At 40.2% G+C, this 17,258-nt stretch overlaps 1 protein-coding gene across 6 annotated transcripts in view; it reads right to left on the reverse strand.

Moving 5' to 3' along the window:
- The window catches only part of MAD1L1 (mitotic arrest deficient 1 like 1), a 346,130-nt gene that overhangs the window by 300,064 nt on the left and 28,808 nt on the right, over positions 1 to 17,258 (reverse strand). For 5 of the 6 annotated variants that reach the window (XM_064726015.1, XM_064726016.1, XM_064726014.1 and 2 more), the window contains one exon: positions 10,434 to 10,520. In XM_064726015.1, coding sequence (XP_064582085.1) covers positions 10,434 to 10,520 — 87 coding nt within the window. Of the gene's footprint in view, positions 1 to 10,433; positions 10,521 to 12,935; positions 13,202 to 17,258 lie in introns of those variants that run through there. The other variant, XM_064726020.1, reaches the window with a different exon arrangement.

Here is a 17,258-nt window from a genome sequence, read left to right on the forward strand (position 1 = left end):
GGAGTGTTGGCTGTGTGCCCACACGTGTGTCTGTCTGCTAATCCTATCACTAATAAAAGGTATCACTGCTCCTCACAAACCTGGCTCTGCTGAGTCTTCTGTGAATCATCAAAATGCACTCTGACTCCTACAAGCTCCGATTCCCACACCAGAGCAAGATTTGTAGAATGAAAAGCAAGGTTTAAGACCCAGATGAGCAAGTTCAAGTCAGTAAATTGGGAGTGTGACACAGCCAGACAAGCTGTGCTGCAATTCTGTCCCTGGTGGCACAGGATTCAACAGGAGGGGCTGGGAGCAGCCCTGCTCCACACTCCCAGCTACCACAGAAAGAGCTACAAAGTGATTTCAGTCCTGCTCTTTAAGTAGATAAAGATGCATCAACATAAATGATGCTTTTGGTTTTAAAAGGTCAATTAATGTATTGTCTCGTTAATTTTTACCTCTAATGCAAGATGCACAAAGAGGGACTTTTTCATTAGGATAATCCATGGAAAATGTGCTGTTTAGTCAGTAGAGTCCCATTAAAACAAAATAAAACCTCACAGCTTTTTTTAAAGCATACACTCTATGTTATTAGTTGAAGATGCTTTGGACTCTATGTACTGCAACTGCCATAGGCTAGATCTGATAATCTCTTATTTGTACAGTCAGAAAGGGACACATTTTGGTTTATTTCCATAAATATTTCAAAAGCTTTCTCTGGCTGAGAAACAGAGAGCCTCTTCAGTAGTTATTCCAGTCATAAGAATTTGATTGTTGTTGCCTGAATAAAAGGAAAGCTTGGGGGATTTGTTGTGGGGGTTTTGATGAGATATTTTTTGTGTGTGCTTTTTGTTACTGATTTCCATCTCTTAACAGTGAGAACATATTTTAAAAGTTATTAATATGGACATTGTTTTAAATATTGAAAATATGCAAAAACAGCCCATACATAAAATATGACAAGGAAATTACATTTAGCTGGAACACTGTGCTAAACTCTAACAGATCACCATGCCCCAGCTTTCTTTCTGACCACTCATCCAGCCCCAACAGGCCCTCTGAATGTCACATCCCACCACAGGTTAAGGGAAAAACAAAACAAAAACAAGCCACCAGCAACAAAATAGCTGTACCAGTAGGATGCATCCCCTCTGAACCCATCTCTAACTCTATCTCCTGCCTAAGGAGGGACACATTTCTGCAACAGAATGACTGCACTGAGAAATTGTCAACATTTCTTCTGAACAAGGGCATGGCTGAGCCACTACTCCCTGAAAACACACCAAATGCTGGTTCAAAGAGAGACAGAGAAAGGAATTTACTATAAACACATTTCCCTTCTGTGATGCCCATGCAAGAACTAAGCAATTGGTCTGACTTTGGGAATTTAAATATTAACAAAAAAAATTCAATAAATTTCCTTTAACAAGAAATCTTGTGGACAAGGCAGGAGAAAGGAGGAAGCACCAGCAAGGCATGAAGACAGCCAAGATCTTTAAAAGTATCTACCATAAGACTTTATTAGCATCATTTTCTAAGGAGGCCTTGCCTTTACTCTTCCAAACAACTTATCCTTCCTTAAGCAGATGCCTCAAATGTACCTGATGCTTCACCAAAAGCTGCACCAGAGCCGCAGCAAAAGGTACAGCAGGGCCAGGAAGATGCCCTGAGGGTTGGAGCACCTCTACTACAAGGACAGGCTCAGAGAGCTGGGGTTGTTCAGCCTGGAGAAGAGAGGGCTCTCAGGAGACCTTACTGTGGCCCTCAGGTGCATGAAAAGGAGGGAGAGGGATATTTCTACCTTTTATATGGGTAGAAATAGTGATAAGACCTGGGGCAATAGTTTTAAACTGGCAGAGGGCAGGTTTAGACCAATTGTTAGGAAGAAATTCTTTACCCAGAGGGTGATAAAGCACTGGGACAGAGAGGCAGTGGACGTCTCATCCCTGGAGGTATTCAAGGCCAGGTTGGATGGGGCCCTGAGCAACCTGGGATAGTGACTGGCATCCCTGCCCATGGCAGTGGGTAGGAAATGTGATTTTTAAGGTCCTTTCCAACCCAAACCATTCTGTGATTCTGTGATTCAAGCTCTCCACAGGAAGAATTTCTGAAACAGGCACATTCACATCAAGATGTTCTACAGCTTCTTCTCTTTCCTTTCACTTGTAACATTTTTTAGCTAATTGGCTCCAGAATTTATAATGCTGGTGACAGCAGCCTGGCTGTGCGAGGCAGAGGAGGTGGAGGAGGAGGAGGAGGGGAGGCAGAGCAGCTGCCAAGGCTGCCGGCACCATCTCCTGTTCTCAGGCTGTTACTGCAAAGCCCAGCCCAGCCCGGGCTGCTGATGCTCAGCCAGGCAGCTCAGGGTATCTTGTGCTTAGAAATATCACAAGACAACTTAGGAGGTTTTATGCAGACTCCAGAAAAAGCAGGAATCCAAATATGAAGTGCAGCTAAAACCACCGAATTTTGAAAAGGAGCAAATTAAGCAGCCAAGGAGGGGGGGAATGCAATTACAGCAGAAAAAACTGTGTTTCACCATTAGCATTGCACAATAAGAAGGTTTGTCAGGCACCGGTTTAGCCTCCACATGTTCACATCCGTCAGCATTTCCATGATAAATCCTAATTTTCGCCATTGTTGATCACATTGAACTAAAACTTGGTATGCAAGTTTTTAGCACAGATGCTCAAATAAATTATGCACATTAGTCATTTAACTTTCAGAGCAGCAAGAGAAAGCTGCTTTTTGGGAGGGGGTTGACTGCAATTTATGACAAGTTGGGGTTTTTTTTTTGCCTTACACAGCTAAAAAAGACAAGCAGCTCACTTCTTGAATAAACTTTCCAAGCAGTATGTCTTTTGTATAGATGATAAAACTTTGACAGTAGGAGAATATTTATGAGTAATTAAAAATGCCTTCCCACCACCAGCAGTGATATACCTTCAGTATTTTGCTCTATACATTCACAGGTGCATGCAAGCAGCCACAAAGAATATTAAACACATAATGAAAATAGCAATAACAGCAGCCTGAAGGCAGCAGGCAGCAGAGAGGATGTGATCCAGATGAGAAATTGTTCAAGAAGCAGTTAGCTATGGAGCTGAACAAAGTGTACATGCAGATATGATCAACTGATTGAGACATCCCAGGCCAGACAATCTATTTTTCAGGCATAACCATATTCTGTGCAGTATTTGAACTGACACCACTTTACAGGAAGTTTAAAAATCCTACAGAATTCACATTTACCTTGGTAAAATGTCTCAGTGTATTCTGGCTGTCCTCATCAATCTGCTCAAAATAAACAATATCAACAGTACCATAAAGTACTTTAGAAAAATCCATAGTCTGTTCTGAAACTCCTGTTATTACAGCAACTACAGTAGGTGTTCAAATAAATGAGTACAAAAAGACAGAAAATTCATTCTGCATTCTGCCACCAATCTTCCTCTGGCTTCCCATGACTGCTCAGGAAAGCTGTATTGCAGCTCTAGCATTACAAATTAAGAGACAAAACTGTTAAACACAGCTTTGTTTGACTGTTGATGCCTTCCCATGAAACAGTTCAGGAGCCACAGTCACTACAGCCATTTTAAAATACTGTATGGGAAGAAACAGATGGGTGTTTGGGGGAGAATGGAACAAAAAATTCTTAACAGATATGGGTAGATAGGAATTAATGTTTATTTGCCTTAAAAACAGTAGAGCAGGCAGGATGCAATGTTTGTTTTCATCCATGAGGTGACAAACTCGTGTCACTGGATAAAGTGACTCAGCACCCAGGAAAGAACTCCAGAAACTGAGTCCAGACCTCCTGGGCTCCAATCATCTTCCTCATTTATGGAACCACCCTGGTGACTTCAACACTGATTCCAAAGATATCACCAAACAGACAACTCTTTCCAACTCCCATCACATTTTTCAAGGCATGCTGCCATGTTGCAGAGGAAATAAAAGACAAATCCTAAGAACAGGAAATCTTAAAACACTACAATTCCCAGAGCTCTATACAAAGCCTGGCAGCGGGCTGAATATATGGTTTTACATAATACTACTGGTTTCAAAGTAGAATATTTTTGTACTGCTGCCTACTGCACTGCTGAGATTACAATTCCTCCCTTTGTGTTCATATCACAAATATAACATGGATGTGGGGCACTCTGCCCATCAGCCTCCTGAAAATCATTAATTTGATCATAGCATCCCCCTGCTAAGAAGGAAAGAATAAGAATAATGATAATAGATAATAAGTTTTGACTTCTAATTACTTCAATATCTAAATATTCATTCTGGTTTCTGAGAACTTTGGACTAGTATTAAGATACATCTATTTCATCTAGAATTTTTAGGAATTTTAATCTCACAGAAGTGGAAGATTTATAGGGTAGATGTGAGTCATGCACAGGAGAGAAGCAAGGCAGATTTCTCCTTCCTTAACTTCCACAGTGCAGCTCCAACCACGGTGTCTGCTGTACCACACACCACCAAGAACAGCCTGTGCTTCCTACCAAATTAGCTGGTTATTTTTACACATTTTTCTGGTCAATAATGCCCACTGCTACCAAGGGAATGCTGAATCAGCACCTCCAGATGAAATGAAAGCTATCATTCATTCCAGTAATAAAGAGATGCACAGACATCAGGGATGCTGGTAGGAATACTCAGGGTCAATCACGACCCTGGAACAAGGAGGACTATTAAGAACAGAGTTAAATACCTTCTACAATTCTTTTTTTTAATCATTAGAAATGATCAGAGCACTGAACAGAGTGCTCTCACAGATTATTTGTGAATGTTCTCCCAGGAGCACAGTCAAATAAAAGGTAAGAAACCTAGCACTAATATTTGTACTGGTTTTGCACTCTGCAGTCTCCACAGAGCTCCAGGGTATCATTATAGCTTTGTCTATCCCCTCTAGGCTGCTTTTTTTGGCTTTTTCTACATATTTTCTTTTTAAATACAGAGAGAATGTTCCATGAGCTCCAGAACCAAAGTAGCCTGGTTTCCTGTGGGTTTCTCTCTCTAAAGGTGACTCCTGACTCAAGCAGACTTCTTTTTCTCACACCAAAATGACACAAAACATGAGAAGCACAAAAACCATGCCAGCAACATTACCATGGTACTCTCAAATGCCATGAGCCTTTGGCAAGCATGGAATAGCAAAAACGATGGATTGTGGTGCTGCCAGGGTGTGAGGCCAGAGCTCCCTCAGTGCTGCCTGATCTCCACATGGGAGATTCCCAAGGGTCTGTTTGCCTGCAGGGCTCTGATCCCTGCCATGACCTCAGGGCATGGCCTCAGGATGGAGATTTCCTGGAGATGGAAATCTGACTGCCTTAAACGTGCTGGAATTCATCATTTTTGAGACCTCCACCATCTGCCAAGCTTGACAGAACACAACTTGCAAGTTCAAAAGTGTAGGGTAGGCACAGACAAATCTCATCTACATACACACACAAAGCACAGTAATAAGCCTCACTTCCTCAGGAAATCAGACTAAAAATGGCACAATCATGAAAAGCAAAGGTCTGGGCAAAATCCCATGTTTTTCAAATTGGAAGCATAAGTCAATGTCTTGGCTAAATTATTTTTTGCTTTCCTATTTTCTGCTAACTATATGATAGAAAAAAAATTAGAAAAGCTTTGTATCTACCTAATTAGAGTCATGAATAACCAGATGTTGCTCTAGAAGCTTGCTATATGAATATGTAGATTGGTCACTTAATGAGACCCTATTGAGTACCTTCTGGTATAGAAGCACAGATCCATTTTGGAGAAAAGGAGAAGCAGCATCTACAGTCATTTCTTCATCACCTCACTCTGGAAAATGAATGCAGAACCTGCCAGCAGTTAATATTGCCCTGAAGCACCGTGAATAAACATTTGTCTGATATTAGGTACACAGACACCTCCATGTATAAATCAAGGTGCAATGTGCCACATAAATGAACAAAGGAAGAAAAAAAATCCCTACCTAATCCTATATTAGACATTAAGTGCTTCTTTTGATCAAAAAATAACTCATAAAGCCTATTAAAAAGCTAGCACTTCTCTCTCTGTCAGATAAAAGACACTTCACTGTAATTAAACTTCTGTCCAACTTTCCAGAAGATTAGGGGAAGAAGTCTGACAGGCTCTATTTGTTTTTGTGACTGACATTCATTGGGACATCCAAAGAAAAGAGAGGTTGGGCAATAGATTTACAACACTTCTGATCTAACAGCACTTATGAAGATGGACAGTTCTGGGCTTATCATCACTCATTCTTTTTTTTGTTTAAAAAAAATCCCTGCTGCCCAAGTCTAAAGCATTTTCTGTTCAGTTTGCAATCTACATTCCCTGGTCTTCAATGGTTTGGGGTTTTATTTCATTTTAAACAACAACACACAGAGCAGGTTGTTTGGGTAAATCAGTTTTACATTATTTATATGAAGAAAGGTGGTAAACAACCATGTCTCTTAACAGAACTCTGTGAACACTTGCAGTAGGAAAATTCTTTTCCAAACACATTCTCTGTGTCCCTTTTCCCATATGAAACAATATGTCAAAACACATGGCTGGGTTTCTGACACAAGGTGATGGGAATAAGCCATCAGCTCCAGGATCTCAACACCAGAACCAGGATTTACTGCTCTTCCATTTTCCCTTCTGTCCTTCATCCTGCCCAGAACCAACTTCACCTATGTATTTCCTGGTATCTGACCTTCCACAAGACATCTCAAGGTCCAAAATCAATCCTGCACTTGGACCACAAGAGCAAAAGTAGAAATTATCCCTTTGGGAGGAGCCACAAGTAACCATTTCATAGCCTGTCTTTGCAAATGCAGCAAAGCTCAAGCCATAAAGCAGCATCATTCCTTCACAGGAGCATCTCACAGGACAACATTCCCAATTCCAGAATACTTTGCCAGGATTGTTTGAGGAAATCTCTCCAGAGAGACCAAACATGTAGATAGGAAGCAGGCACAATAAATATGCAGCTTTTCTCACCTTAAAAAATATGATGTATATGAGTATGACTGCTACATCATTTCTCCATCAGAGAACAGCTTATGAACCACTTGGCTGACTTTCCATATTCCAAACTACAACCACCAACACATTTCAGTGTACCACACCTACATTAGTCACAGCTGGGGGGGAAAATGGCCTTTAACTAATGGTGGCTGCATGGTTAAACTGACCCACTAATTAAACACCTCCCTTCCATCACCTTTCCCTAAATAGCAGAACAGGTACAATTCTTGCTATCAAAGTGGCCCTGAGCAATCCTCTTTTGAGCTTTTGAACCTTTGGATTGTTAGCTTTGCTCTGCAGTTAAAAAGCTCCAGGACACTCCCTGCTGCTGCTGCTGCAAGTGTAATTTACTCTATTTATATGACTTCTAGCAACACACTCCAGAGCAGCACTGAGAGTCCATCACGCACGATTAATGGCACTTTCAGCTACATTACTCAGCCATCCTGAAGTTGCCAAGAGAAGTGAGTTGCTGCCCATGTGTTCAGTGCTAAAGTGACCCTCCTCCTGCCCCATGCTGGCACCACAGGAAGGTTTTCTCCCCTTAGCAAAAATAGCAAGCTCCGAGGGAGTCGACACAACTCAGACGTGTAAACAATCACTGTTAAAAGAAATTGATTTCAACCTCCTGCTCAGGAAATTCAGTCCTGTGGCTCTGTGTCTAAAAGTGTGCCATGTGAGTGATGGAGCAAATAGGATATGCATCATCATTTGAGACACTGGCAATTGCACAGGCCACACAAAACACAGATTGCAGTGCAGATCCCCATGCAGGGAAATACCACCGCAAAAATGGGTTTAGAGTGATGTTGCAGATTCCCACAATGGGAAATATCACTGCAAAAATGGGTTTATAGTAATGTTGTCTCTTTGTGGTGGGATCATCTCTATTGCCTTTTAATTACACAAACACTGGCTCCAAAAAATGCACAGTAATAAATGGAAAGCAGGTCAAGAATGCAAAAATGCGAAAAAATAAATTTTCTGTTTAGTGAAGCCATTCAGAAAAGGTGTTTATCAACCATAACTCCCATTCTAGATCAACTACAGGACACTGGAAGCAGAAATAACAGCTGGCAAGTGCCCACCCCAGTCACTGAACAGTGTGGGAAAGCATCACTAGGAATACAAACCAAGATGATCACAGTGTAAAGACAGAGAGAGAATAATCAGCTTGCAAACCCCCCTCACACACCCTCCAGGCACTCTTCTGCCTGTGTTTAAAAGCTGGTGATGAGCACACACACACACACTGTACAAAGACTCAACATGTGCCAGGTAGGGAAGGGAGCCATATAAAGCTCTTTACCATGACACTCCAAAAACTCATTACTAAACACAGTTTTGCACTGTAGCAACAGGTGAGCCAGGATTATCTGTGATTTCTCTCCTTTGTTGCCATAAAAATAAATTCAGATGCCAACTTGTGACGATGTTTTCTTACCTATCTGCCAATTCATTAATTTTAATGGAGAAAACTTAAAGTTCTTAGGGTAAACACAAATTTTGTGGTGTTTGTACTGCACATTGCTCTGTACACACATAACCACTGATGTTATAAATCAAACATTGCACTATCAGCACCAAAAACAACATATTTCAACTAAGGGCAAAAGAACCTGTGGCTGAAAGAAAAAAACAATAGAAAGCTGAATAAGTGCTGGGCTTCATCACTAGAGGGAGGCATGATCACATATTAAATTACTCTAATACACAGACAATTCCAAACACAATTATGAAACAAATAAAAGAGAAGACCATCAGCTAAATCTGGAAAAGATTCATGGAAAGGAGAAAATTAGGTTTGCTTCCTTAACAAGGTTTTATTTCCAAAAACTCAAAACCTTCTGCTGAGAATTTTCAAATCACTTGTAATGAAAGGTTTTTAAAAATTTATCTTATTACCTTCTTTTTAAGACAGAATAAGGTATGTGATAGAAGAAAGTCAAAATGATCAGTTTCAGACCTGACACATCAGGAAAATGTTAGAATTTTAATTTGAGCAGCTTTACAGCCCATTTAACTTGAAATCAAAAAGTAATTTTAATCATGTTTTTATTTTTAAACTAAATTGGCACAATTATATCTAGATGAACAGGCCCTACCAAAAAGCTGCTTTTTCAACAGACATTTCCCCTTGGCCATTAATAAATTTAGGAAAAGAACTCCTCTGAAGGGCTGTGAAAAGCAGCCTAAAAATAAAAACCCAAATCTGTAACTCAAACACTACCATCATTCCTTTATTTTATCATTTAATCACTTGTGGGTTTGAGGGTTTGCCTGGTTTATTTTTAATATACAGAATGTCTTTTTTATATTGGTGAGATATTTTTTTCTCCCCTGTAAACTTCACAGATAAAACCACACAACAATTTGGCTGGCTCACTTCTGGGAATTTACACCTAGCTAACCATTTTACAAGTGACTAAACAGTTTCATTAACAGCAGCAGTACAAAAAAAGCTTTTTACCACCCTGCTTGAATGCTGCCCATCATTAGGGAGGTGGAGCCCAAAACAGGATCATCACCTACATCAGGAAATGCTGCCCACAATAAGCTAAGTGTGCCCACCCAGAGCTCAACATGGCACTGACTGCTCTGCATTCAGCATTTTCACACCAAAGGCTGAAATTCCCCTCACTCCTGTTGCTCAGCCCTGCAGTGCAAACAGTCCAGGGTCATTTTGAAAGACAGAGGTATTGCTTTTAACAAGAATGGCTTTAACAGAGGGCTCCCAATGTATGGAATAAACAGGGAAGGAGGAAGATGTGCACTGAGGGTGAGCAGCACTGTCTGGCACGCTGTGTGTTCAGCAAGGCTGTGGAACCAGGACAGACTGAAAGTTCAGCTCTGGCAAATTCATTTCCCCATTACACATTCACTCCCACAGGAGGGCAATGGTTTAAACACCCTCATGTTTCAAACACCCTCATGTTTCAAACACACATCTCACTCCATAAACAGGCTGCTCCTCTCAAAGTCTGGCAGCATTTTGCCAGTAAAACTGCAAACATCCTTTTCCTTCACCATCTCTACAACCTGGTCCTTTTAGCAGTCAAATCACAGTCCTCAGAGCTCCTACTCCCTTTCCCATACCCACATGGATACTTGGTACTTTTTGCTTTGTCACATTTCCTTTCCAGATGAAATGGTCTGGGGAAAGCAGCTTATTTCCCCTTGCAAACATTCATAACATAAAGCTTGATTAACTCTTCACTGCATCATCCACAGTTATTCATTTTTTTTTTTCATGCAAGGATTTCAGTAAGCAGAAAACCCTTTGTCCACATGGGAAAGAATAGAAGGTGGCACAGAAAGAACATCAAGAAAATATATAGAGCTGGTGTCTCAGCTTGCAGCCCTTGCTTCCTTTCTCTGGGCTTTAACATGGCAGGGTCTTGCTACCAGCATGCCCACCTGGAGTCACTCACCTGTTCATGAAGGTGGAATTCTGCTCCTTCAGGGCAAGCTCCCTCTGCTGCAGGGCCACAATTTGCCTCGAGAGATCATCAGGTGTCCTATGCAATTAAAACAAAATAAAAACTTTTAATGAATCATTGGTTGCAAATCTATATTCCACACACAGCCACAGAACAGCTCTCACCAAAAGCACCAAAGGGTGATTTCCTGGGGCCAAACCTGTTGCAGTCCCTTAGAACAACACAGAGCTGCACCTTGTCCAGCTCACATAAATCTAAAGGCACCACAGTATGAGCACAGCATTAGTAGTAAGAGAGGAAGAAAAAGGAAGAAATAAATCAAAATGCAGACACTACAATTCAACAACTCTGGCTACTGCTGAACACCCTGTGAGAGTGTAGATGTTCAGGTACATCACAGGTGACTCAAAGCAGGGCTCCCACGGAGTTACCAGTGTGGGAACTTCAGAGTCCTTCACACACACCACGACTCCAGAGCCACAGGAGAAAAAAACAGAATCCCTCAGCTCTGGGTAACACTTCAGATATCACTGATAACCTTTCCTTGTCAAAGAGATCAGAGATTTTTACAGACCTGCTAGTAACAACTGCACAGCTGTCAGAAACAGGTTTATTTTTTCATCAAATCCAATGACAAATGCTTAAAGGTAATGGAATGGGATCAAGATAACTCCAGGCTGGCAGTTCCATGGACCACATCAACAGCCTGTGCAGAAGGAAACTGCTCTTTCAGAGGCCCCTCTTTAAGTCATAAAAATAAAAAATTGTCTTGAGCCATCAGAAAGGTTTGCCCACCCTAAAATAGAAGCATCTTTATCACACTCCCCAGAGGAAAGGAAGCTGGAAAGTTCACCCCTGTATGAACTGGGTCCATACATCCCTCTGCTCCACCAAGATGCACAACCCACAAAGGGGAAGAGTAACCCTGACCTTGAAAGGGCTTTTCCCAGGGACCAAGTGGGGAGTCAGTTTTGCAGCAGTGAAATCTGCAGACACACAATCCATCAGGTGCCCCAAAAAGCAAATCAAGGTTCCACTGCTGCTGGCAGATGAAACCAGGCCTGGTCAGAGTCTGCAGTATTGAAATACAGTGCTGGAATGAGGCTGCTGCCTCTCCAAAAACTGAACAGGGAGAAGTGCCTCAAGCTTGATCATTGGATTCTGACAGGATCTAGGACTAGAGCAGCCCTTTTTCTGATGAAAAATATTTTTCAGGCAACTACTCACATCAAAAAAAAGGCATTGCTTTTTCTCTTTAATCATCTGTCACTTCCAGTTGAGTGAAAATTAGTTAAACGCTGAGTTGGTGCAGATAGGATTCAATTTTGGCAACCCCAGCTGAAAGATTCCTGCGTTTCACTTCCAGAATTACAAACCTTTATCCTTCCTCAGCAGAAAATTTTGAGGCTTCTAACACCACTTGTGTTAGATCCAAGTCTTAATAGTCAATATCCAGTTAAAGAGATGGAAATGTTCTCCCATGAGACAACAGAGGCACAGATTGCAGCAAAGGAATCACTCAGGACAGGACATCACACTCACTAGCCAAGGGAATTATGAGAAGAAACCAAGACACAGCCTGGAGATGGCTTGGCTAGAACATCTGAAAATAAAATTCTGTTAGCAAAGTCAATTTTAAGCCAACATGCACCTGTATTTCAAAATGTGTTGCAGCATTAAATAACATTTCAAAGTTTTGTAGCTGAGCCTGCAGGGATCCTTAACTTGAGCAGTTCACCAGCTCTTTACTGAGGGCTACCAATGGCTGGGCATCAGAGGAACACCAGGGAAATGCACTGGGCACACCTAAGTCTGTTTGGCAAGAAGAAGCTGTAAGCAGACACAATGATTTGTACAGGAAAAATCTTTGTACCATGTAAGGCCAAGTCAACAAGGCTCTGAAAAATGCACTTCTAAGCTTCTAATAAATCATCCAAATACAGGAGATTTATCATAAGCAAAGTTAGTATCAGGCAGCTCTCTGGTCATGTTGAGTGTCAGCCCTCAACACCAGGGTATGGTCCCTGCATCAATGAAATAATTTCACAGATTCTTTTTTTAATGTATAAAAAAAGTGTATTGGCCTTGATTTTTTTTTCTCTTTTTTTTTTCAGAAATTCATACCCTAATCTATTAGGACTGAGATCAGGAACTGAAATTAATCCAGTAGTAAAATGAGAGAGTACTATAAAAGCCACAGATTTCTAGTAATGACAGCTCCTGACCGATTTCCAATAAAGAACAATCACCCTCATCTGCTCAGCCATTCAAACCAACAATCAGCTTCCAATCTCAGTTCCAGCAATTGGCAGCTTTAGGTTTACACTCAGTTCTGGACAATGTTTTATTGGCATTAAACAGCTTTTATTATTTTTTTCTAAGTGGAGCAGCATATCTATATAACAGAAAAAGTCCATGGGTATTAACCCCCTGTAAAGAAAAGTTCTTTTTCTGTAACACTAAATCATAGCAGGTGATCAGAGCCAAAGATACCTTTGTGTGCACTCTGCTGTCCTAAGTGAGAGGTTTCAAAGCCTGGTTCCAAGGTCTACACCTTATCCTGAGCAGCAGCAGTTTGGCAAAAGCCAAATTTCCACAGATCCAAGCAGAGGAACGACGCTGCATGCACAATAAAATTAAATCAAAGCTTTCAATTTGAAGAGAATTGGTCAAGTCCCAAGGCACTGCAAACAGCAACCAGCTGTAACCAGGCCTCCCATTGCACAAGTTTCTGCAAACAATGCCATGCAAAGAGAGAAATCTGTCAGCATCCCAGCACACAGCAACGTGCTCTGGCCTTGACAGCATTGGCTGATGTCTATAATTTTTGCTAAGCTCTGTCCACTCCCTGTGGAACAGCTGATATCAAAGCCAGCATTGGAAAGCCAAGGAATCTGCTTCAAGAGGTTCTTTGTGACAACACAGCATTCCAACACTCCTGGAATCACCATGGCTTGTTGAGGGAAGTTTGAAACCCTGTCCTGAGCCAAACAGAGCCAGAAGTCCCTTTCTGAAAGGCTGAGCACAACCACTGTGTTTGCTCTGCAAACCTGCAGGCAGCTTCCTTCCCCAGGGAGTAACCACCAAAACCCCACACCTCGTGTGCAGCAGCCATGCACAAACCTGTAAAGGGACCAGAACAGTCCCATTCAGACAAGTGTGTTATAAAACTGATTCATGTGCTTTGTAATCCTAAAGTGCACATGAACAAATGAAAAAGGGGCTTCCAAACTGCAGGAACAAATCCCTGCCTTCAGTTCCCTCCTCCTGGCTAAGGCACAAGGAGTTAAAAGCTACAATGTTCTTCCTCTGTCCCACCTTCCCATCCTGAGACCCCCTAAAGCAAAATTCATAAAAACAAATACTTGAATTTAAGCCTAATTTGGATGAGGTTTTCTTTTGCCCTAAATGAGCAAATTAGTCCAGCAGTTTACATCACAGTAATGCAGGAGGGGGACAAAACTGCTGGTAACCAAAGCTCTTTGCCTTCCTTTGAAGCACAGATGATTTGAAAAGGCACAATTTAAGAATGATGAAAACATAAAACCATTCAAATGAAGTGAAAAATTAACTTAATGGGATGTCCAACCAAGTCATACAATGACTTTAAGTGCCCACTGTCACACTTTTTAAACTTTTGAGGAAAACAGCTTATGCTATTTTGTATTATCTCTTTTTTTTGATGCACACAACTGACATTTGCCAGGAATTGGAGGAACACTCTGTTCTTAGTTAAGGATCTATTACCATTTCAGTATAAACTGTGACAGTTACACACTGAGAATTAGCTGTCGAAGTAACATTAAACCAAGACTCTCTAAACAGACAAAAATGTTAAAGAAAAACATTTTTAATTTATAATTTATCAGAATGTCAACTTCTTATTGCTTCTATAAAATGCTTCAAAATGCACAGCAAAGGAAGAGTTTTGATCATAGCTAGAGATCAGACATTAAACTTTAAGTATGGAAGTGCAAGACAAAAGTAAAACTGAAGAGAATAACAGGCACTTCATCAACTATGTTTGGAGGACTGAGCTCTTCACTGCTTTTTGTTTAATTAAATTTGATTCAAACAACCAAACTAATACCACATTTATAACACTAAATTACTCAGAATTATTTATTTTTGAAAGTCTGCTTAATTAACATTTCACAGATTTAGCTCAGTATGAATACACAATGACAGGTTTGGTGGTCTTGACCAAGTCACATTAAATTGAAATGGAACATTACCACATTTTTGGCACAGTATTTTTAGTTTTACACTTAAACATAATTAACTGACAAGGACCAGAGACTGACATTCTTATGAAAGTGTTTGTCAAGAAAATAAGGCACAGAAAGGGAGCCCACATCTGTTTAATTCTCTTCTATGAAAAACAACTTCCAGGTGTTTTTTTGGGTTTTGGTTTGTTGTTCGGTTGTTTTTTTAAGGTAATCTCCCAGAAGTATAAAATATTTATTTTGTCCCTTTTTTTTGTATTATGAACATGGAAATGTTATAAGATTCTGAAATTCTGCTCTCCACAAGAAGATCCTTTTCTACGTTTATAAAAATAATTTAATCTTCTTTCTAGGCAGGAAAACAGCAGCATCTGAAGAACAAACAGAACAATAACATGACAACAAGAGAAGATTTCTGGAAAGGCAGTTTAGTTTTTTTAAATATTTCTGTATGATTAGAAAGGCCATGGAATGCCTGTAAGAGTCTTTTCCTGTATGTCTGAAGTGAGTCTCAAACATCCTCTTTGTATATTTGATCTCCTCAACTGCTTTAACTCCTCTAGCTCTGGTTTACAGGACTCCTGTCTATCTCTGAAGCTTCACCAATCCAAAAGCAGCTCAGCTCCTGGAAGGACTTGCCCTGCAAGAAAGTTCAGCAAATATCAATAACCACAAGAGCTCATACAGAATTCTGGGATACAGCACAGAGTCTTTATGCTTCATTTGGTCAGATTAACTCCATGTTTGTTATGAGAAAGAGAAATTAGGCAATTTGTAGCTTTCTCCTCAAAATATGCATTGCCTCCTTGGGAGGACTCCTTAGCTCTTCTTCACCAGACTAGAGGAAAATATCTCCACTAAAATCTGGTGTCCAGACCTGGAAATTCTGCAAGTTAACTTTCACAGCAGCACTTCTCCTGCAGAAAAGCCCCTCCAAGCTCCAGTCCAGGCAGGTCCCCCTGTCTGTTCCTATCTCCATGCCTACATCCTCCCCTCCTATTCCTGACTACATTAACTAATGCACATGGTCTGGAATCTCCTACACACATTAATCACAAAAAAAAAAAAAAAACCCTCAATATTTCCAGGCAATTAGGACGTATTTAGTGCTTTGTAGCACTTCGATTAAATGTTTTGAATAGCAGTCACAAACCTTTACTCATTAAAATAAAGGTGCTAAGAGCTGTCAAACCCACAAAACTAAGGTATACCTGAGACTTTCTCCAACAAAGTGGCTGCTTAATATTTTATGTACAAAGTAAATGGAGGAAATCTGAAGTGCAAGTGAAAGCAATAAGCAATCTCAGCCTCAGAGGTTCCCCTCATTTAGGGAATTCTTATTTGTGTACAGATAGAATCAACAAATCCAATTGCTCTTTACCAAAGCAAATGTCCCCATTAACCACTTGAAGCAGAAGAACAACTTATTTGTAAGAAAACATTTGAAGTGTTTATAAGTGTCTTGACAATTCTAAAGACAATTGATATGTCTCTTTTGAAGCAATTGCAAAATTAGCAAATTAACCCAATCAAGCTATCATTTGAAGAGGGGAGGAAAAAAAAGGGAAGAAAACTATCTTACATTGCAGTTAATAACCTTTGGATTTTAATGAAGAAAGCTTTTTTCCTCCCAAAGTTATGGCATGATAACAACACATTGTTCAAGTTTCATTTCTACTTTAAAGATATAGGTAAGGGCTCAACAAGATAAAATTAATCTTACTTTGAAAGAAAAAATGAACCATTGGGCAAACACTTCAGAGTCCAAACTTCTTTCTCATCCCCACCACTGCTCTAAGAGCAAGCACAGAACAACCACAGAAATGTGGTAACACACGATGCACAGTGGAATGGAACCTCAGCAGTGAAGAGCTTTCAGAGACCTCAGGAAGAGGGGATGTACTCAGCAGCACCAAGACTGCTGATCTGGAAGGTAAAAACACTCACCTTTGGGGTTTGCCACTGCATGCTCAATCACATGACATAATTCAAAGTTTTTAGGGGTCATGATGAAACAAAAATTTCACAGACTCATCAAGAGACCTTCAATAAATAAAACCATTTATAAGGCAGCAATAAGGAATTTAATACACATCTCAAGACATAGGGAGGGTATCTACAAAGCTGTGAAATACTCTTTGTCCTATGTTTTTCCTATACAAGAAAATAAAGAGTTCTTAAGGTCTTAAACCCAATAGATTAGACACTGAAGAGAAAGAAAAAGCCACAAAATTCTAAAGCAACTTTCAAGTATTCACCAGCAGTAGTACAGAATTATTAAAGTTGGAAATGATCAAAAGAGATTTTAAAAATGGCTGTCACTGCTCTCATGCTAACAGAGATATCAGCACAATCTTCACAATTAGAGAAGCAAATGTATTTTCTCAATTCACAATTAAGTGAATGTAATTATATATTAATGATGATGTTGAAAGGAAATTATTGTGCTACACAATTTCATACCTACTGCCCTTAAGACTTCAAGCACAAAATGTAAACACACTTAATAATGTAATGTTTCATTTTACTACAGCAGCAGCAAAATACATTTTAAGTGTTTTTTCTAATCACAAACCTTATCTGAGAAAAA

This window comes from Zonotrichia leucophrys, chromosome 14 (assembly GCF_028769735.1).
Source record: "Zonotrichia leucophrys gambelii isolate GWCS_2022_RI chromosome 14, RI_Zleu_2.0, whole genome shotgun sequence".
In the NCBI taxonomy this organism is placed as follows: Eukaryota; Metazoa; Chordata; class Aves; order Passeriformes; family Passerellidae; genus Zonotrichia; species Zonotrichia leucophrys.